The sequence below is a fragment of the Ischnura elegans genome, chromosome 2 (genome assembly GCF_921293095.1).
Source record: "Ischnura elegans chromosome 2, ioIscEleg1.1, whole genome shotgun sequence".
Classification (NCBI taxonomy): Eukaryota; Metazoa; Arthropoda; class Insecta; order Odonata; family Coenagrionidae; genus Ischnura; species Ischnura elegans.
This window is the reverse complement of record NC_060247.1, coordinates 64,630,952-64,654,259: the sequence shown is the minus strand read 5'-3', so window position 1 is coordinate 64,654,259 and position 23,308 is coordinate 64,630,952. Positions and strand designations below refer to the sequence as shown.

The following is a 23,308-nucleotide window of genomic DNA, read 5'->3' as shown; positions in this document are numbered from 1 at the left end:
TCGAAATTAATGGTAACTAAGTAAGGTAATAGCTTAGTTAATTACTATCAATAAACAAATATGTGCAAATTAAGGTATGTCAAAATTATTGTGTATTCCCCCATTTTCTAATTTTATTTTATATTTATTGTAAAAAACTGTTTTGCATCCATTATTTATGTATCAATATTGTATATTATTGTAATCTCATTTTTTCGTTCATAGCCATAAGGAAGGTTTTAAAATAAACTGAAACTTTGGCAAAAAACTTTTTGCATTGTATGACCTATACTACAGGAATTTTAGTTAAAAGAGGTCAAGACAAGAGAAAAAATAAAATAAAATAATATAACATGGGTATTTATTTTCATGTTGTTATTTCGAATGAAACTTATTTTTAATAATCAAGGAAAAGGGGAGGCGTCAGTATTTTTAATAAAATCGAATTATTTGAATTTCATTTACCAACTTCTCCATTCCCCTTTATTCTTTTTGAAGCTGGTGATTTCGGTTATCGCCGAGTTTTCATTAGCGTATCTGCGTACATTTATTCCTGGGGATTTGAATAGTTGAAAGTCAGGTTCATATTCTACCACTGCTTTATCTTAATTCGGCGTCATTTTGAAGCCGTATGGAAGCAGAACAGGCGTCAAAATGCCATCATCAATGGCAAGTATGGAACTTGGGTGCCGATTAATAATTTGATGAAGTTGTAGAGTATCTGTATCCTTCCTGATTTGATGGAGGATGTAGCATCGATATAACCCACGAAAAAAAGCCTTTTTTTATTTGCTTGGGATTAACCATGGAAGGAGGACAGTTTATGTTATCCTAAATCAGTTCTAAACACAATAATTATTATTATTTGATCGGTGTTCAAAAGATTTACCTACTTTTAAATATAAAGCCAGGATAGGAAATAATTTTTTTAAATTTTTTGCGCTAATACGACCTTAAGGGCCTACTGTTTGTCTAAATGAGATGCTGTGATGTATATAATTAACTCTGAGAGTGACAGGAAAAAATAATTATTCATTTTGGCATAGCTTTCAGAATTTAGAGAAATTAGTGGTGTATTAAGATTACTACCCTTAACACCTCTTGCAACTGTTTAGTTCGAATTTGAGGCTCTCCAACCTTCGGGCAAATACATCTCGAGCTTTTTCAAATATCTCTATCTTGACATAACCATTGGTAGATAAATAATTAAAACTCAGTTCGTAAATTATTACATTTTTATTGCATTTTAAAGCAATTCATTCCGTAACACAGGTAAGTAGTTTTATAAAAGCTCCGCTTTTTGCCTAATCATGAATAGCTTGAGGAAAGAGAGAAGCTTCAATATGTTGATTCCATTGCTCTAATTGTAAGTTTTAACACAATTTCTTTGGTAAGGTACAGGCTGTTTATATTACGGATAAAAATAATAATTCTTTTATTAATAATAATTTTTTGGATTGAAGAATCATATTAGCTGTCGTGCTCTCCCTATGGACAAGATGCGCATAATTCATTATGTTATCTCTAATATTAGAGATAATACTTTGGTATCTTTTTAAATTATAGACTCATGTGGATTAGAGTTTAGAAAAGCTCCTTAGAAAGAAATTTAGTTAAAGAAAGAGGTTTGAAAGCTCCCAAAAGTAAATATGCATCATCTTTTGCCGTTCATAGTTACTGTGAATGCATGCTTCAAACGAATAAGGAATGTAAATTAATCATTTCGTTTCCGATGACTTCGAAGAAATCGTCGGGTTACATGAAAACGTGTATTTCCCTTCACGCTACAAATAGTTATCATCTTTTTATTCATGGTATCCACGAGGACATCTTCCGATTTACTCTAAACTTGATGATTGAGTAAAGTGGTGATTAGAGTTATCCGTATTGCTCTGACGAGGATGAGGCGTACACCAGCTATGAGTTTATATGGTACACTTATTTAGCGCGTGCTTTCCAAAGGAGTTTTATGTTTCATCAAAGTTTGGAAGCTATACTTGGAAATCTATCGATTGATAACTTCCTGAAAGGCATTGTAATTAATTTTTCCATCGGTCTACGTGGAAAACTGCAAAAAATTTAATCGATATGTCTAGCAAAATTAGCAAATGGGAAAAATACTGACAATTGTACTTTAGAATTTAGATAAATATTTTACAATTTTAAAATAAATAACTCCAAGGTTTAAGAAAACGTATGGAGCAGTGCATAGCTCCGTTAAGCTTTTTTATGTTGAAAAATTTTATTTTTGAATTTTCAATGGCAAGGTAAGAATTTAATCCTTCGGTCAAAGACGCATCAACTTAATATTAAGAAAGGGAAGTCAATCCCTTTAATCGTAAAAAAATCAGGCCATCATAATGTTTTTTATTTTACATTTATTTGTTCTCAGCGACAGATGAAATATAACATGGGATATAAATAAAAAAAACTAATTATTATTAATGATATCTGTCCTTGGGACCAAAATAATAAAATAATATAGCAGCACTTCAGAAGCCCTCCATAAAAGAAAAAATTAAAAGACTAAAACAGCAAGCGAAATATACTGACACGATTAGAACAAGTGAATATCGTCGAATTCACAAAGTTCATGTTATACAATAACTTGTGAACATAGAGTTGACTTTATTTGGCAGCAAATGATAGGAACTATATGATGGTATCATGCTTAGGAACAGATATCCCTGGCTAGAAGTGCACCTAACACGCAGACGAGCCGCACATCCCGTCAGGAAGGTTGAACTCTGGCGGGACCTCGGGCATGTAAGGCGGTTGGACTGGCCTAACTGGCCTTAAATTCCCAGACCCACTGCTGCTTTGGCTGTTACTCGAACTGTAACTGCCTCCCTTGCCCTCGGACGAGCTGGAGGAGGAAGAGCTGAAACTGCCGGACCCTGGGAAGTTCTGGTTGTATCCGGGAACTCCAGGGTAACCGGGGTGAAAAGGATAGCCACCATTGTTGCTCCCAGCGTACGAGTTGGATGAGGATGAAGCCGAGGATCCGCTACCAATAGGACGGGCAGGGTAGTATGGGTTACCACCTCCTACGTGATTTGTACCGAAATTACCACCGGGGTAACCGGGAAAGATCTGATTGCCTCCATGCTGATACCCATTGTTGCCGTACTTGTTGTAACCGGAGGAGGACGAGGCTTGGCTGTTGGAATAACTACCGGAACCCCCTTGATTGAAGTCTGGGTAAGGTCTACCTCCAAAGTCTGGGTAGTACACGCCTGATCCTCCGTATTGAGGTGGCTGAGGTGGTCCGTATGTGCCTTGATCAGGAATGTAAGGTGGGCGGACGGGCGGTTGCCGGGCTCCACACGGGCTAGTCTTGCAGCAAGTCTGGCAGGGAGACAGGGGGATCTGCTGCAGTTCGGCAGGTCTTTCGGGGCGGGCAGCAGGTCGCTGATAGCCTACCCCTCCCACTTTCCTCACGGATTCGGAGGACGAGGCGGCAGAAGAGGAGGCAGAAGATGACGAATCAGACGACGAGGAGAGGGAGGAAGAGCCGGCCGAGCCGAAACTGCCGAAAGCCCGGTTGGAAATTCCCGGGAACATCAATTTATCCTTGTCGTCGGCCTCGAAGTTTCCGAATCGGACCGAGACGCCCGCAGCCTTGGCCTCCAATTTGCCCGCTGTGGACGAGATGAGAAAAAAGAGAGGATTAAGTGGTATCATCGAAAAGTTTCCGGGAAAGTGGACGCGTTCGCCCGTAACTGAAGTGGGTGACGGCATTTTGCTCGGTCATCATCGCTAACACGTGGGGAAAATTGACGTATTAAAACAATTTTAGACGAATTGGAACGTTATCGTCCGCAAATGAAATAAATGACGGAGGATTTTCGGGAAAGTCATTCCATAACTGAAATCTTTTACAACTCCGCAATTTGACGAAAAAATAAATTCCATGTAATTTGGTGGGAAAAGGTGGTCCCTTTTCTAAGTATTTTCAGGAAAAATCGTTGCTATTAGGTAAATTATTTCTTTTGTTCCCATTGTCAGTGTAGAGGTTTTCGTCCAAGTAATCATGTTTTGTATTTATTTGAGGATATGCATCTATATATTTGAAAGCGTTTACTGGAGCTATTTCATGTTGGGCGTGTCGAAAATTATGCAAGTAATACAAAAAATTACGAAAAAACTATTTAAATTGAAGTTTAATGTAGTTTTCAACTACATAGTATAAGGGAGAAAGCGAAAGACGTATCTTGAACTGAGAGCACTGGTCTCTAGCCTTTTGTCTTTTATTTACGTTTTTACCATTGCACATAAGAGCGTAAATAGTGAAATATTTTAAATACCGTATAGTATGAATATTTTTTTAAATAAATTTGCCGGTTTCGGCAAATTATGTGCATGCGGGGCATTGAAATAGCAAAAGCTCTTAGCACAATCCAAAATACAAATTAAAATAAATGAAATATGGGCTAATTGATCTTAATGCAAGTTATTCAGGTACAAAAACCCCTTGCTTAATCGTAACACTGAATGAAGCCATTGAGGGCAGGGTTGAATTTTTGTGAGTGCAGGGCGTTGACCCACTGGCCGTGAAAGCTAAGAAGCGAGGTGGTATATTGTTTTCCTGAAAGGGCTACGGATACACGGAATGAAGAAAAAAACTTCAGACTTGTAAGTCAAAATTATTTTGAGCATATCGATGTATATTAACCCTTTATAACCCAATGTTGCTTATAAGCAATACTAAAAATGTTTAAAATTTTTAGCCCTATTCAGGAAATATATACAATACGAATTATTTTGTAGTGTTTTAAATGATGAAATATTTAACTGCCACGATAATTATCATTGAGTGTAAAATTTTCAAGTTTTCAAAATGAAAAACCTTGAAATTTGATTTCTCCCAGAATCAGTTCTGAATTATAAAGGGTTAAGAAGTCCAATTTCGAATTATAAGAAATATATCTGCAGGTTAATTAGGAAAAGAGCGCAAGACGCTGTATAAAAGCAAAGAAAACCTATCGAAAAGAGCGGAGAGACAGGATATCTCGTTGTCTGTGTGTACTTAAGCGTAGGTATCCTTGTGCAGGCTTTCGCGGTGTGGTGAGGAATCAGCGTGTAGGTTTTCGGGGTTACTACCGCGTAGAATTATGAATCTACGCGGTAGTAACCCCGAAAACCTACGCGCTTAAGCGTAGGTATTCTCCTCCCCATGACGATGATTAAAGGATACATAGAACGTTTGAAATATGTTCAGAGGCCAATATTAGGCCTTAAGATGACTGCATTAGTGTATCTTAACTGTCTATCATATGAAAGTATATGCAGTAGATAATGTGGGAAGCTTATTTTTTAGCAATGTAAATTATTTGTTGAATTACGGGAACTCATCACTCCCTCTCACCCGATCAATTTTTCGTGACGTAGTACACGTCTTAAATTTATGTTATGTTCTCTATATAGTGACGCTTAGTAAAGTAGACCATTTTGATCATTTGCCTGCAATTGAAATACAAATTATATTCACCTGTGAAAATATTGAGGTTAATTTTATAATTGAGCAAACAGAAAACTTTTGCGAGAGATGAATTTGTAAGATTCAAAAATTTCAAAACGATAGAAGAAATTTTAAACGAGTTATACTTCTCTATTTGTCGGTTTTATAATGTTTAGTATGATTTTTGTATAGCATGAAAATCGGAGTTAACCAATCATTCTATTTAAGGTCATCAATTTAGCTAATCGTTATTACAAACGGCTTTACACTATTGTTCCTTGTTTTTTGCTTGTATTTTGTTGCTATCGAGTTAAAGCTATATCTTTACCTGTTTCGGTTAACACTAACTTGTAAAAGAGAGTTTCGAACGGGAGTGATGCTTCCTCTTAAGAGAACATAGAAATATATCCAATTTCCCCCACTAATTTCGCCCTCGCGTACGACTGATTCAATTACCTGAGGCCGTCGTACTCTTCGACTCTGTCGTGGACTCCACCGCCGGAAGGGCACCGTATCCATGGCAACACAGCGCGATCAACAGTAGAGGAAACACGACACTTGTGGTACCCATCCCTAGCGATTGATAACAATCCGAAGAACCCCGTCGCACTTTTGCTGCCTCTTCCGCCTCGCTAAATCCTTTTTGCTCCGCAGGGACACTGTGACTGACATTCCCGATGGCACGGAACCCAAGTTTTATACCCCATTCCGCGTGTTGACTCTCCGATATCGCCTTTGCAAGCACGTCCCAATCGGTGACGACACCGCTCCGGTTACTCGGAATTGTTTCGGGAAAGACCCAATGGGAAGGGAAGAGTGTGAGGAGGAAGGGAAAGAATGAAAAACTTGGCGAGGGAGACTCACTAATGGTTGTGGTATGAGGGTCTACTAACCTCACTCAGCGTCCTTCGTTCCGTCTTTACGGCGTCGTGTTAGTCCAGGACCCACCCACGGATATCCTCCCGGGCTAACGCCTTTGGAAGAAGCTACGCTGACGTCGGTAGGGGGAGGAATGAGGGGGAAATTGTCTTGTGTGCGGATGGTGGGGAGAAAAAATAATATAGTTGTTGTTTCATTTAGTCCCTTCTCACGGAGGATTTGTTCAGAGGCTTGCGCGTCGGTGTGACTGAATGAATTTAGACGATTTGGAGGGGGGAAGTCTTGAAAGGATGCGTTGTGTGGGGAAATCCAGGAGGAACGGGGAACGCAGAGTGATCATGGGGTTTTGTCTGAGGCTTTGCCACTCCCCCTTCTCGTTTCAATTTCGCGCTTCGCTTCACGTGTGACGCCCCATCACTTCGTGCGGTGGTAGGAATGCTGGATCGTGCCGGTGGTATGACGCCTCTCAGCGATGCGTGAACTCCTGGTTGGGTGGGGAAGGTTAGTGTTTGCCAGCAGAATATAGAAACGTACACTCGTTCGTATCATAGATTTTAAAATATTTATTAAGTATTTTGTTCGTTACAGTCGTCGGAATTGTGGTGGCCTAGTGGGTGGTGGGTTTGAGTTCTGAACGAGCGGTCCCGGGTTCCAATTCCTGGTGATGCATTCGAAATCTCTTAACATAAAGGAGCTGTCCGCTCTGACCGCGGAAGTCGAGAAGCTAGGTGGTATAGTGCTTTCCTGAACGGGCTATGAAAACACGGTTGAGTAAAAAGGGAATAATAATCTCTATAGTCTCAGGCTCAACTTTGTGGAAGTTCATTTCAACAATTTGAAAGAACAAAACTTTGTATTTATCCTCCAATTTATTCCGAGGTACCTGAGGATGACGCCGCTGCGTCGAAACTAGTTGTACCACGAAAATAAATGGGTGGATAAACAAAGTTTTGTTCTTTTTAATCGTTGAAGGGAATAATGATCCTACCGTGAATGTGTGAAATTCGTGCGCTTGTAGCTTAGTTCGAGGTGAGCTCTAACCACACCTATCTCAATCAACCTGTGGATTGAATCACTGTGAGTAAGTATTTGGTATTGTAAATCACTCATAAATGACTCTACAGTACCGATTACACGCCTGTTTGTGAAGTTTAAGCTTTTTCACTCATTGAATATCTAATTAGTAATTAAGGACATTGGGTACTGAAGTAATATTGATGTAGACATACTTTTTTGGCTGATGTTTTGATAATTATATTTTTTCTTTGTTAAGTTTTTTTAAAATTTTATTTCTTTAATTCAAGCAAGTCCCAAAAAGGTCAGATGTTCTACGAAAGGAATTAATGCACTTTCTTAAGCGAGAGCCAAATGTTTTGTCCATCATTATTTCATATTAGGTTTGGAGCTCCTGAATTGACGAATTATATGATTTTTTAAGGTTCCCTCATTAATTGACTAGATGAAACATACCAAAGATCAAAATGTGTTCATCCTTTTTCCTTTTCGATAAATGAAATTCTCAAAACAATTAATTTTCATGCACTATAAAATGGGGTACAATCTGCAGGTTGGGTTTTAGTTTTCAGAGGGTGGATTAGCTTGTGTATGCCCCTTGATCGAGCGTCTAAAGTAACAATGAAGTACAAAAAACATTGTTGCGTTGGGCGTTGATATCACTGTTGTAGGAATAACGTTATAATTCCTCAACTGGCTTGTTTAAGTACAAATATTTGTCTCCAAGTTTTCATTTTTCATCTCTATATATTTATAGGCTACATAGGTTAATTCAAATCGGTTTTTGCTATTTCAATTAGCGTCTTACATATTTGAAATATCTTCAAGGTCACTTAACATTAGAGCTGCTATAAAAAATAATGGTAGTAGGTATATTTTTTTCATAGTATTATCTCTTTGTTAAGTAATTCCGACAGAAAATTGTGTTCATATCATGAATAAGTTTCAGCGGTTTCAAGCATATACGGAAGTGATCACTAGATCAAAACATGTCAGAGTACATAGATCTAAAGTATTTCATGTACACTGCTTTACTCATTCGAGTGCAAACCTTTATTGCATTATATCAATACATTTTCCATATCTTTGCATAAAATAGAAAAACGTGTCTCTTAAGTACGTCATTCGAATATTTAGTGTATATTACCAATGCATTCGAGTTACTGCACAAAGAATCTGGTTATTATTCATGAATTATTTCCTTAAAAAGCTTTGCTAATATGATAACCATAGTTGAGTAAATGGATGATACACACCTTTGAATACCCCCATGGTAAACAATTGATAAATTTTTTAGGCAAAGGAAAATTTAAAATAACACACTCTATCATACGAAGGTCATTTTGGAATGAGTAAACGTTTATTTTCTATTGATTCAAAATAATTATTATCACTCATTTTTGTTTGAATATTTTCATAGCACCTGGAAAATAACAGTGTAATATTTCCAATATGCGTGAAATATTTCACATGAACTTCCACTGATGCTCAAATTATTCAGGAGACAAAATATTGCATTCGATAATGGTATCTTTGAAGGAAATAAATTACTTATGTGATCTATGCATCAACATCCATTTGAGATGAAGTGCTGTGTGAAATATTCATTGCTGTTGAAATGCTTGGAGATGGTGAAATTCTTAATTAATATAATTTTTAGTAGCAAAGATTAAAATCGATAAATTTAATGTTTGTATGGCCCATGAGAAATCTAAAAAATAACTTATAATTAAAGTAAAAAATAGAAATTCAATCGGAAAATTGGTACCAAGGAGTGAAATACTGTAAATTACGTCCAACATATTATACCCGAATTGGACGATTGTCTGCTCCCTGTACCAATAATTAGTCTCTAAAATTCACTTGGATCCAGTTATATTTTAGTTTAAATTTTAGAGATTCCTAAATCCGATGTGTCTTGATATCCAAATATTCAGGGAAATAAATTTTCCCTTATGGTATTTTTTAAAGGCGGAAGGGAAACGAAAGGGATATTTAGGGTCAAAAACTGAAAGCCATTTAGGAAAAATACATTTCATAAGTTTTATTAGACAACTATAATGATTATCACATGTATCTAGGACAAAAGGTTGATATATTTTGAAACAAAATATAATCAATGATGGGAAAGTATGAATGAAAGGAAGAAATTTTTAAATTATAATTTAGAAAATTAAATTCGTAGTTGTTGCTGAGACGCATCGAATCCAGTGGTTCTTATCGGCCGTAACCAATTTTTCCACCACCACCAAAACCTGCAACGTAAAGAAAATCATTTGTAGTGATTGAAAAATGTGTTAAAGCAAATCCTCGTTCCCAAAAATTTAACAAGAATTCTTTTGCCGTTGCTGAGGAACGAAGAACTTCAAGAGAGAGTCTGCTGAGCCAAGATCACTCAAAATGACGTGGCTTTACGTTTATTTGAGATCTGTTTACGTTTCTCTTGAATTTAGTAATCAGCAATAATGGCATAGATACCTATCAATTTTTATCAAAAATCTTCATCATAAATCATCTAAAATCGATTTCATGAATGCTCTTAGTTGTTATTGATGGAACATTACAATTATTGTTCGGGGTCAAATTAATCCAAGCAATAGTAAGTTACTGAGTATAACATAATAACATAACGGTTTCCAATTGGATGAGAAATTCGTTCGTTTCAATACGTTTCTTTTCCATATATAAAGACCGATTTGGCAATTAATTACATTTCCTGAAGATGAGGAACATGGCGGAACGCGAAATGTCGAACTCTCTCGACTTAAAATCCGAATTGAATTTATTCAATAAATTTTTCGATAAATCACCAGACCTTTCTTTAATCAAAGTAAGTTTTTGTGAACTAGGCTTCGAGACTTTAGCTGTAAGGGGACAGTTAAAATATTTTCAAGTATTTTATAATTGCATCAAAAAGAACATGTTCTGGCCTCATTCTGGCAAGTTTCTATTTACATTTAAGGTTAAGTGGTCATAAAGCTATTCCGGAAGCTACTAGTGAAGCTTGGCAATTAGGATAGGAAGGTCGTTTTCCACGAAAGCCGTCAGGATATGGGGGAAAAATAGTTACTTACTTCCGGCGGAAGCACTGCTGCTGGAGAAGGAGCCGCTGAATCCTGGAAGCATAAAAGTTTTTTGTTAGCAATTTTCGTTTTTGCGATTTATCCATAAAGCGCACGACTAACTATATATGGGACTCAAAAATTACTTTGTTTCATGTTCAAATGTTATTTTGTTTTCTTTGGTTTATAATCATCGAATCGGTGTTAATAGGCCAAAGATATTTTTTTCAATATCTCAGATCAGATATACCCAAAAACTTATGCTTACTTAGAATACATTCATTAAATTAACATTTCTTGAGATTTATCCGCATTAAATATGTCACGATATATCTAAAAATCCTATGCCACATATAAACATAAATAACACAAGAAGGGTTGAGAAGAGTGAGTAAAAAGAGAAGTATTATGGAAATCCGATGAAGAAGACGGGACAACTTACTTGGCCACATAATGAGGAAAGCTTGGCTAGGGACGGCTCAAAATGATTTAAATTAAAACGTTTATATAAGATTTAAAGGAGAATAAATACGTGAATCTCTATGAAACGGGGAGCTGCGTCAAACCAATGTCCAAACCAATTACTGACTTATGATGATCATGAAAAAACACCATGTGTTTTTGGTGAATAATGGCTGCAAAAAACTCTTCCAAAGAAACGTCAATGTAGGTGGTACATTTTGCTGCCAAATATTTGTACCGAAATTGTACATTTACCTCAGGAATAATTGTGTGAAGGAATGGTATGAGGATTTTAGTTTTGAGCAAAATTCAAAATAGAAATGCCTTTAATGTGAACCTCTCAAGACGCTGGCTACATTCTTAAAATCACCGAAATATACGAAAAAATATCAATCTCTGCTCTGGAAATTGATCCCTATACGTGCGTGATAAATTGAGAAACCTTTTGTACGAAAATTAGCTAAGCTCTGACTGATATTATTCGATTCTCAATACTCCAAGGTAAAGAAACATTAGGGAATGTCAGATACCCTGATTAAACCTCGCCATCTTTTAGAGTAATAAAATACGGTTTCATAAAAAATAAAAGCATTTCTACGACTGGTTAGTAACTACACCCGCGTATGCAAGACCGATTCTGCTTTGAGGAAAAAAAATGGTTGGAGCTCTTTTAATTTGTATGGACTATAATTCTGAGGAAAATAAACCTTCTATTTGTGTATCTAAGTATGTGGAATACTGGTTACTATTTATTAATCGACGACCACAAGGCTAAGGGTTTCATTTCCTAGTCAAAAGTAACTTCCTCACCATCGTATGAAATCGCGTAAGAATCGAAGGTCATGAAGGTGATGAAAACGCTGGGACTAATTATTTCTGCGTCCGGGAAAAAGAACAAGCCACATCACCGCTTGAGGCGGCATAATAGAAGAAGGCTATACACTTAAGACAGCCAGAATGCATTCACGAGAACTCTGCGTGCGTGAATAGTCAATGTGTGGTGGAAGGAAACGGCAAAGAGATTACGAAATGGCGTGATTTTTTGTGACAGAAGATGTGCAAAGCCTTTGAAATACCAAGTCGTGCAACATGAAAGGTACCGTATCTCACTTTGGATCTTTGATCAAGGAGGCTGTGAAAGTCACTATGATTATAATTAAAGATGACGTTTTAAGTGATATTATTAATAATCAAGTACATGTGCCAAAAATAAATACTAAAAATCTGATTTAACTTTTTAAAAATAATCTTACATAGAAAAATAAGTATTATATTGAAATTATTATTGAGTATGTCCAGAATTACTTCAAAACCGAAGGGGTATTTATTCAATTGGATAGTGATGTGATAAATGATGAAGAAAAAAATAAAATGTATGAATGTACTTTAAACGGTTGTCTGGAAGGCTTGGAAATTATAATTTTAAGAATTTCTATTTGAAAATTTATATCTTATGAGATGTAAGATTGAGCTAATTTACAGGAGAAATATGAAACAATCCATGGTGCAGGTCAAAACATAGAGCCCTGAAATTGGAACCAGAGTATTCCGCAGCGTCAGGAAATAATCAGCTGAATTTCATATTTCGGCACTCAACTCTATACATCCACGAATAATGAAAAAACTTCATAAATATTCTGGAGCGCTAAAGGTGGGGAAATATTACAAAATGGAATAATTTTATCATAAATAATACTTTCAAAATTCTCAAATGAAATAGGACTAATTACCATTTGTGCTTCGTCGAATTGAAGCAGAGATAAAAAAATTATTATTACAGGAACAGATGTATAGTAAAAGAATGGAAAATATAAAATAAGCATAAGTAAAAATAGTTTAGACTTGGAGTGTTCAGTTTGTGGTAATTTTCTAGCCATACTCACATTAGCAGTAAAATTTAAGACCAGAAGCAATCATCGGTTGCTTAACTGAGAAGTAAGTAGTGCAAGTTTATTCTCAAAAGATTCTGAGGTTGAAAATACTAATGCCTTTATCCACAATGCCGAACTTAACGATATTATAGCTAATCGGAATGGCAAGGTAAATAACTAGCCAGAGGAAATTAAATAATAAAATGATCAACGTATATAATTGTATTGGGTTAATTTTTGAGAACGCGTATGAAAGAAAAACTTCCCTCTTCCATCGCTGGCATTGTAATTAAATTCAAATCCTTTAAACCCGTTCCTGATTCGTAGCATTGGTGACTTTCAAATTTACGATAAGCATATTATTACCTATAGTATACTGGCTCACCTATTTGAATAGTGTGAATTTTATTATAAACACAATTTCACGTTGTTACGAAAGTAAATTATTGAAAATTTCAATTATAATGATTAAAGTTAAGCTAAGGACCACCCTCATGTGATTATTAACTACCTAATAATCTCTAAAACTTAACTAGAGTACAAACACATTTTTATAAACGGAGTGAGAAACTAAGTCTAATGCGATATGCTTGAGGAGATACGTTGGTTCGAGTGAGAATCACCAGTTGGAAATGAAGTGTGGGCGAAAGGAATATTTCGTCGATGTTAGCCCGCTAGTAACTGAGAAGGTGCCAAGGAGACCACGTGTCAATTATCGTTCATACTGGAAATGCCAAAACAAAACAAAATCGAGCAGCGAAATTATAAATATTTAAGAAAAAAATACTCAGACCCTCGGAACAAGAGAAGCGAGTGTGTAGCTACGTTATTAAGTTATAGAATCCAGAGGAATGTATGTATTATAATAAGCTAGGTAAACTTAGGAAGGTTGAACCGGCGAATTAAGACATCATCATCGAAGGTCACAAACGAGTACTGAGCTTCATTTAATGCAGATTTTCACTCAAAGATTTTATCATGCAAGCCATTAATGTTTTCATAAATATATAGGACTGTCAGTGAAGTGAAAGCATAATAATAACTTATTTTATGCAAGCAATTGTAGAAAATTATTAAAGAATGTCAATTGATTCTATAATTAGCATGTTACTTCTTATTTTTACGTCGAAGAAGGTTATTGATCAAGCAGGGTTTTAGAGAAAATATTAAAACCACCGAAAAGTATAAATTTAACAATTTAACACTTGCATAATTACGGTAGGCCCAACTAATATAACATTAAGTAATATAAGGGATATTAAATGTACCTCCTCCCTTTCCTCCGCCTCCGAATCCTCCATGACCACCGCCTCCATGGCCACCACCTCCGTGTCCTCCACCTCCATGGCCTCCACCACCGCCTCCATGTCCGCCTCCGAGTCCGCCGCCGCCCCCATGTCCACCACCGCCCCCGTGTCCTCCCCCAAGACCGCCTCCGTGGCCACCACCAAGACCGCCTCCGTGGCCACCACCAAGACCGTCTCCGTGGCCCCCACCAAGACCGCCTCCGCCGTGACCACCCCCGCCGAAACCTCCAGAGCCACCGAAGCCTCCGCCTCCGGCCCCACCGCCTCCGGCACCACCGCCTCCGGCACCACCGCCTCCGTAGCCACCGCCTCCGTAGCCACCGCCGCCTCCAAGACCACCGCCTCCACCAAGACCACCGCCGCCTCCGTGTCCTCCTCCGAGACCACCACCTCCGTGGCCGCCGCCTCCGTGTCCACCTCCGAGACCTCCACTTCCGTGGCCGCCGCCTCCGTATCCACCGCCCCCGTGGCCTCCACCACCATATCCGCCGCCTCCATGACCACCTCCGCCTCCTCCAAGTCCACCACCGCCCCCATGCCCGCCGCCTAGTCCACCGCCGCCTGCATGTCCACCACCGCCTCCGAAACCACCAGAACCGCCTCCTCCATAGCCTCCGGCGCCACCGCCCCCGTAGCCACCGGCCCCACCCCCGCCGCCTCCAAGACCTCCGCCGCCTCCAAGACCTCCGCCACCGCCGTGACCGCCACCGAGACCACCGCCGCCTCCGTGTCCGCCCCCGATACCTTTTCCTCCCTTGCCCCCGCCCCCGTATCCGCCGCCTCCTTGACCTCCGTAGCCGCCTCCGCCTCCTCCGATACCCTTGCCGCCGCCGAGACCACCACCCCCGCCGCCTCCGAAGCCACCACCGCCTCCAAGACCTCCGCCACCGCCGCCCCCGATGCCTTTGCCTCCTCCGAGGCCTCCACCAAGTCCTCCCATTAAGCCTCCACCGAGGCCGAGACCACCTCCTAAGCCACCCTTGCCACCGCCCCCAAATCCACCCCCGAAGCCGCCTCCGAAAGCTCCGCTACTGGCTGAGGAACTGCCTAAGGGTGGATGAGAGGAGGGCAGGGAGTTATTTTCATATCGGGAAAATTCCATCGCCTCTTACAGTTTCGTCTCTTACTGTTCAATAACCCTTTAAACACGTACTCCTGCTCGATATATGACGCTGTTTTTGGGGCGATTTTTGACCATATCATACTAAGTTAAATGAAGGAGATTTATGTATTCACTCTAGCCTATTAAAGAAATATTTACCGTGCAATGCAAGGGGTTTTGTTTATCATGATTGAAAAGTACCCAAAATGACTCAATATTTAACGGGTAAATTTTCGCGTACAGTGTTATTTACACTTGACACAAGATGATCCTCACTTCGTAACTAAAAAGAGAACTATACTTGAAGCCTTTAGTCCTGTTGCCCAGTATTGTAGGAGCTGTGTGTTAAAAAACTTCCGTCAAAATACCTAGCGAATGGAATTTTCATCGTATTTTTGCCACGTGCAGAAAATTATGGTTTTCCAATAGAAGCTTATCCATATCTAAATCCATTCCTACTTTCATATGTGAAAAGGACATTCATTGAAAATAACATTATGCTAAATACGTTCTTCTCGTAAGAAGCTTGAAAAGTTTACCTATTATCTTGATGTTATAGAGGAAATACCTTAGGAAATTTCATTGTTGCTACAAAGTTTTTTGGCAGAAAATTACATGAAGTCGAGTCGTTTTAAATGCGACAAGAACTAGATGTGTAGATCTGTTTGAATAACAATACAGGCATTAACGTAATCCGCTAATAATAATATTGATTTTTCATGCATTTAAAGCGCGATTTAGATTGAGAGAATTTACATCTTACCACGAAGCTCACTGGTAATACCTATTGAATTGCAGCATCGCAATCTATTTTTAGTTTGATTAGTAAGAAAGTACATATAGACAGCCATACACTCCGCGTAAGGATATTGCAGTTGTGGAAGGGAATGTGAACCAATATGAAATTCCTGGAGAGAACCTATGCTGTGTTCCTGTCGGAATTGGATCTCTCGGAGAGATCAGAAGATTTGATTGGTGCACAAGGTCTTTGGAGTCGTGCGGAGCTAATCATTTAACATGCATGTTTATGAGAATGAATAGCAGAATCTGTACTCAATGGTTGTGGATATGCAATTGTTTTCAGCAAAATAATGTAATTTTTTTATTGATACTATACTATATTTTCATCAAAAAAGGGTCGTTGATCAAGTTTATATGAAATTTACTTAGGAATCTTAGGTAAATTTAAATAGTTTCGATAACGCATAGAATTCATGTACTTAATGTGAAAAGGTACTTACTGAAACTTCCTGATAGTCCTCCGCCATGACCTGCAACGAAGAATGCTCTGGTTAGTTTTATTTTGCAAACATATATGGAAATCAATATCCTTGGTTTTGCTTAGGGTATAGCAGTATATATTTATGTGGGTTTCAAATAAAATACTCCATATTGTCATTATAGCACTAAAATACCACAGAAACCGGGGTAGTAATTCATTAAAAGTTTACTTAATTCATAAACAATTTTACAAAATCAATATTTTATATCTATCCAAATGAATGGTAACATATTTAATTGTTACATATAATAGTCGCAGTAACTAAAGGCAAGTGTTTGATAAAACATTCCTTTCTATGATAATCTTGAGGTCAATGTAATTTGAACGCTTCTTGCTAATGTAAATGCCTATTTTTTTATGTAGGTATATTACGACGCGACGTCTTAGTACTGGCTTCCTATTCTGAAGGTTCCGAGGGTCTGGTTGGCACTAGCTACAAATAATACCTCTTCCAATGTGAACTGTTGATGAGGAATAATTCATACCCTAGCTGTATAAATGTATTCCTATGTGTTGGGACGAAACGTTATGGACCCCTTGGCACCTTTTTTTCACGATTTTGATACACTAAATGTCACAGTTAAGACTTCTCTTCAGCGCCCAATTGCTTTTGCGTAATAAAATGGGAATCGACTTTGACTCAAAATAAGATTAGTTTTTCTACTTCTAGTAGGCAGATATTTTTAGCTTATTACAATATTGTCCATAGAAACACATGGATGGAAAAAATTACTTACCTTTGGCTACAAAAATTATCGTTGAACTCTGGAGACTGGCGTTAAAGATTTATTATGCTATCAATGAAATAAGTACAAATATTTTAAAATTCTGTGGATGGTTTCGATAATGCTGATATGACTAGATTTGTGTAAGTATTTTTATAATCCAGCCAAATACACATATTTATGGTTTTATGAGATTTATGAGGAACTGGAAAAAGGCTATGGTTGTTCATTGAACAAGCAGCAAAAAAATGCAACAACTTGAAATGCATAGCATAGGGATTCTACGATGGAACACTACTGAACTAAAACCTACTAGACTATTTGCTAACGTCAATGAGGTAAAACTTATCCAACTCATCTAATCTACAACAAATGTATTTCATAGGAATTGGATGAAAAGAAGAAAATGGAAGTTAACTACAAAATCTACTATTTGACTACTACTACTACCTGAAAAAGACTTGTAATTTTAATCCGTTCGTAACACTGCCTCCTGGAGAAACCAAAAAATATTTATTACCCCATTGATTTGAAAGAAAACGGAAAAAGTGGACTTTTTTCTGAAGCTCCACATTATGAAAAACATTTCAAGTAGACTGTATTGAAATTTGCGAAATATTTATTGCAAAATAAAGAATGTTTAACGTTTCAACTCCTAAGAGTGCTGCTTTGGAGTTTAACGAAAAGTTGGAAAAGCATTAATGGCTCATCCGGAATATGAAACTAATGCTTTTATAGCAAGGCTATTATCGAATAAAGTTGATCTTTTTGTTTAAAGTGAATATAAGTAAAGTTAAATAATAGTTTTGGAGAATTTAGAGAATTCTGTCGATGCATAGGTATTCTATGGAAGCTATGATTTCTGAAGGGTGGACTTACCTGCTTTGTGAGAGGTGGCTGTCGCGTAGACGACCAGTGCGGCCAATAATATGGCCTTAGAAGTCCCCATGTCTCTCCCACTGCTTCTTCTTGCCGTGGTGTGTTTGCTCTTGGTGCTGGACGCCGGCGACGTCTTATTTATACTTCGGGGGCGCCTTCCTAGTCTCCACAGGTGGTGGAGGAGAGGGTTGAATGTGGGGGATCCCCGTACACCCAATCACTGCATTACTCCCCTTATAATCCATACCTCCCCCCTCCTTCGGACATAATACGTGATTTACCCTCCCCTCTCCTCCCCTACCCTCTCTGTGTGCGATCCCCTTCACTTTTCGTCCACCGGCGTCCACGTATTTCCTCCCCGTCCACTCTTTGTGTCTTCCTAATCCAGGCGTTCGATCGCCTCTTCTCGGAAATGCTCGTGCGAACTTCGGTTATCCCTGGCGGGGACTTCGCATTGTTTCCGACAAATCGCTTCTCCAAAGTCTAGTTCCTGTTTCCCACGTGCATTGAGGGTGGTTATGGGTATATTTGATTTTAGGGAAGAACCGTAGAATAGTGCTAATGAGCCTCCCTCATCACATTTTCAAGTTTCAACGTGAAATCCGGTGTGTACTTCAGAATAATATTCGACTTCTACACTTATGACAAAGATTATTGTTATTAGATTATTCTACTGATTAAGGTAGGCTTCCATGGAGTGCTCAAGAAGCGTCCTGGCAGCCTTCCTTTCTCTCGTGTTCCCTCTTCAATTCATAATAAGGCCTACTTCCCTTCCTTCCATCAAAATAACCTATTCTCTTCCTTCCTCTCTCTCGGTGACAAAGATTGAAGTGGGAAAATCCGAGATAATTTGACGGGTCCTATTGGCAGAAAGCGTTTGTTTTCATGCTATTTATTACAATGGGATATTCTATTTTCATGCAGAAGAAGGAGATGAGTATAAGCATTTTTATAAACTCTATTCGCATGAATATCTTTCAGGAAAATTTTCTATTTCCCGCAATAATATTATAAGTTTGGGTCTAATGTTGGCCTAAGATTTTGTTATAGCGCTGCCACCTTGAAGGATATTGAATTTGTTTAATGTTATTATTGAATGGGTGCGGCCAGACCTCATAACAGAGTGAGGCATAGTTGTATGAATTCAACAACTAGTTAGGGGTTTTCCTTTTCATGGACAAACTGAGGCTTAAATAAATTTGCTCCCCATTCAATGCTATCATGAGGGTATTGTTCCTAGATGGACATCACATGCTTCTTGTAGATTTGAGCGAGGTCCACCTTGGTTAGGAGCCAGAATTTTGCCTAGTAGGTCTAATGATTTCAACTAAAAATGATTATTAAAATAATTGCAAATGATAATTGATAAAACTACCCGCCCTTACCAGTACGAAAAAACGGATATGATCACACCTAGATAACAGATGGAATTATTTAAGGGGATTCATAGGGTGAATATATATTTTCAAGTTTAGCAAAAATATGTGTATCTTGCTAGAGTTGATTTATAACTTTACAATTAGTAATAAAATGACTACAAAATAACTAAATAATTATTTATTTGTTTAAAATATAGGTTTTAAGTAAAGAAATTATATGGCTATTTATGAATTCCTTTAACATGAGAACATATTGGTTGCATTGAATTGAACGGTAAATAGCAGCCTATGTTACGTTACCTCCTACCTTACAGAAAATGTGTAAAAAAAATAGGTTTTATAAACTATTAAAATTGGCTAGGGCCTGCGGGTCATTAAAATTTTTAAATTTGCCAGAAAGGATCAAAATTTACTGCTCATTAATGAGTTTTATCGATAGTTACTGAATAAATTAATGAAACAGAAAATTGAAGCAAGAGAGTCCCCATTTAATGGTCCTATTTATATTGTCTATCCCTATTTGCTTGAAACGGGAATATTTTAAACAGTATACAAACCCTTTGTTTTCGGGAAATACAAATTGATGATACAAGTATGACTCTTCTTCCTCTAGCAGAATATTTACGAACTTCAGTTTGTCCTGACCCTTTAGCCAAACATAAACTCTCATCCTCAACCCTAGTCTCCTGTTGAAACTTTCTCCTGACGTGCATTGATTCCACAGTAAGGAACTTTAAAGTTAGGGAAAATGGAATATGGAGCATTAATATGTCATAATTCACCGAATTTTGGTTGACAACTCTTCATTCATGGAGCACTTTTATTGTCACACACATACAATTAATTCATTGTATTTTTATCCTTTGTTAAACATTTCAAAACAAAATCAAAAGTTTTCAAGGTAAGTTAAGTGCTGTAATCCATGACTTAATGCATTTTTATATCCGAGAGCGACTACATTATTCCGTTACTCAACATCCGTTACGGACGTTAGCAGCTGCATTAGACGAGTTATTTTTCTTTTAATCCGTATCCTCTCCGTAATCATTTCAACCTATACTGCGCGAGTTTTTTTATGTCTTGTCACTCCTTAGATCACGACGTCTCGGGGTTTTTTCTTGCACTAAGAATGGCGTGTTCGCATAACGAGGTACAAAGTAATTTGATGACTATGAAAGCAAAACTGCTTCCTAATAATTTAGTTAAACACCGTCGGTGATTCATGAGCTTTATCGAGGACGTATAGTGGACGTAGATCCACGGTAATAACCATATAACCTGACAATGCCCGTTCATAGAATTCGATTAAACGAATAGTGTTATTAATTTCATTAAAATTTCAAATTATCCCGTACTCATAGCATTCCTTCAGGAATTTATTTCACTAAAAGACACGAAGAATGTGCCAATGAATCGGAATATAATTTTAAAGTTATGATAAATTGATATTTAAATTTTGATATTTTATTCATTTCTGTCCTTATGGAATTAATATATATGAATATTTTTATATTATTTTTTGATATTGAACTCATAAATAATTTATAAATGTACGTAAGAGAAAGAATATTCATTTTCAAAAAAGATATATGAATACATTAACATTTCCTCCAAACTAAGAGTAATTGTAAGGGTCGTCATGCTTTAGTATTTAACTTATTTTTCTTATCCCCTCCGTTTTTATTCCTCGGTAAATAAAAGATTCTGTTGCGATAGGATTTGACCCATGCAGCTGGTTGTTTCCAGTAGATTGACCAACTATTCAAGTGAAGAACAAATGAAACGTAAATTACAATGGCTGAACGAGGAAATTTGATGATAATCATTGATTATCATTGCGTTCAAATCAACGTGCACATCCCTAGTATGCATTTGTGCCCCTTACGACTCATCTACGTTCTTTTGTAAGGGAATAAATCCCAGTAGTGCACCGAAGGATGCAGGGTAAAAGTTTAGCCGTGAATATTTATATTGGATTGGATTTTATGAACCTCTTCTCTACTCTGTTAAAGTGACATTAAATTCTATAAATGATTCAATTGGTTAAGTTAATGTGAATAATATGAAAAACTTTTGTTTCCAAATAAAAAAAAAAGAATATCATATTCCTGGATTCACGGTTGGAGATCTCAACACGTAATAAATTTTCCAGATGAACTGCTGTTAAGATTATCCTCCTCTACCTCTGTATTTCGAAGGCAAGCGCTGCTCAGAAACCGAATTATCATTCCAACCTCCGCGCTGAAATCATAATCTCTCTCCTTCACATATCCATTCAGATGATAAACATAGTTTCCAGAGGCCCAATTGAATATTTTTAAAAATTCAGTTGACACTTAATCGTAAATAAATGATAAGCTCACTGACTACTTCTATGGCACAATGGTATCATCTCAGATCCATTTCTTAAAGCTTTCCTCCAAAATAATGCGCTCGAAAATTTTGACACTGCCTCTGTATTTACAGCTTAGGCCAACTGGCACGGCGTCAAGGAAAGTCTTTCTGATTTATAATTTATGTTTCATACATCGGTTCTATAAGATTTTTATTCCACAAGCATTTTAGTTCAAATTCTAATATATAACCAGTTGAAGCCAAAATAATGGAATCTTTTTAAACGTATCCTATTTAAGTCAATTATACCATTGTAGAAGAGGCAGTGCGCATTCTTTTAACCCTGTTTCTACTGGTCTTATTGTCTCTTTTTACGTGGCGTATTAACTGTATAAAAGTTACTCTGTCATCATAAATTTTCAATTTTTAAATACTTAATTCTTAAAATTTCCTGTTTCCTAGACGTAAAACCATTTCCTCAGAGTTTTCTTACATGCAAAGTTTTAATTTTTAATACTTGCGGGAGATACCGGCTCAGATCTACTAGAAAATTTTAAGATGATAAGCATATTAAAAGTAGTAATTCGTAAAGAAAAAGATAAAATACGACAGGTCCAGAGGCAGCGATAGTTATTGCTCTAAAGTTCACGCGCTCAGCTGCGGATTTTACTTTTCTATTTCCTAGGAATCATCACACTTGGATCGAACTTTGAGAAAAATACCGACATCGCCGCGCCATCGTTTCCTTGCATCAAGCGCAGGATAGATCATTGGTTAGCCAATCGGCTGCACTAATGATTGATGGCGGAGAGGTTCGGAAGTCTTCTCACTCGGCCAAGATGAATGAATTCTCACTGCTGTTCCTTTCGAACGGCGAGGCCAATTGCTAAGAGTCTCGGATCGTGCCTTCCTGGAAAGACGCTATGATGAGAAGAAGTCAAGGGCAGGGGTGAGAATTGAGCGTGGGTGCAGTTCATCGGAGCTTTGAGATTGACAAGAAACTCGCTAAGGAAAGAAAAGAGGGGTCAAGTAGGCGTTAAGAATAGGTTGGGAAACTCCATTGGACATTCATTGTTGGAAGGCATTATCGGGTAAGGTCCGGCCAAGTTGCTGGATGCTGAGAAAGTGAACAAGCGAAGGTTAATTCAAAAGTCGTCGAATTCCTTCGTGTACTATTCGCTGTTAATTCGCTGCTCCAATGATGCTGGAAGCTACGCAGTTATAAAAATGGGTGTACTGCTTCTTTTCATTCATTTTGATAGTATGTATCGTTCATCAAAAATGTTGAATTGACGATTGAATTGAGTTATTTCGTATTGATGATCCAATATCACCTCACCAATCTGTTAATTTCGTTATTTATAATAATAAAGTCCAAGCAATAACTTATTGCACTTCATAGTTGTGTTGATGGGTAGAGTTTAGAATTTACTCATTAATTGCGTACAGGGAAGTTACACCTAACACTTTTAATATTATGGATACTAAATATCAACTACTAGATCTGGAGATTAAAAAGCTCAAGCTGAACGTTTGACACTGTGGCCTTTTACTTATTAACTTGTGACATAA

The 23,308-nt window shown here is 37.6% G+C and overlaps 2 protein-coding genes across 2 annotated transcripts; both read right to left on the bottom strand.

Annotated features, from left to right (window-relative positions):
- Window positions 1-1,228: 1,228 nt before the first annotated feature.
- LOC124153869 (hyphally-regulated protein-like) lies at window positions 1,229-6,529 on the bottom strand. The gene is made up of 2 exons (XM_046527248.1): window positions 5,897-6,529; window positions 1,229-3,620 (listed from the first exon to the last, which is right to left on the bottom strand). The coding sequence occupies exons 1-2, from the start codon at window positions 6,009-6,011 to the stop codon at window positions 2,683-2,685; spliced, it is 1,053 nt and encodes a 350-aa protein (XP_046383204.1). The 5' UTR covers window positions 6,012-6,529; the 3' UTR covers window positions 1,229-2,682.
- A 2,833-nt stretch (window positions 6,530-9,362) lies between these two features.
- LOC124153868 (glycine-rich cell wall structural protein-like) lies at window positions 9,363-18,227 on the bottom strand. The gene is made up of 5 exons (XM_046527247.1): window positions 18,024-18,227; window positions 16,379-16,408; window positions 13,997-15,082; window positions 10,408-10,449; window positions 9,363-9,588 (listed from the first exon to the last, which is right to left on the bottom strand). The coding sequence occupies exons 1-5, from the start codon at window positions 18,091-18,093 to the stop codon at window positions 9,551-9,553; spliced, it is 1,266 nt and encodes a 421-aa protein (XP_046383203.1). The 5' UTR covers window positions 18,094-18,227; the 3' UTR covers window positions 9,363-9,550.
- Between the last annotated feature and the right edge of the window lie 5,081 nt (window positions 18,228-23,308).

Coding starts and splice junctions, on each gene's coding strand:
- LOC124153869 (XM_046527248.1), bottom strand. CDS start 6,011: ATGGGTACCACAAGTGTCGTGTTTCCTCTACTGTTGATCGCGCTGTGT. Junction 3,621..5,896: donor GAAGAGTACGACGGCCTCAG/GTAATTGAATCA, acceptor TCTCGTCCACAG/CGGGCAAATTGGAGGCCAAG.
- LOC124153868 (XM_046527247.1), bottom strand. CDS start 18,093: ATGGGGACTTCTAAGGCCATATTATTGGCCGCACTGGTCGTCTACGCG. Junction 15,083..16,378: donor AGGACTATCAGGAAGTTTCA/GTAAGTACCTTT, acceptor ATCCACCCTTAG/GCAGTTCCTCAGCCAGTAGC. Junction 9,589..10,407: donor CAGCAGTGCTTCCGCCGGAA/GTAAGTAACTAT, acceptor TTTACGTTGCAG/GTTTTGGTGGTGGTGGAAAA.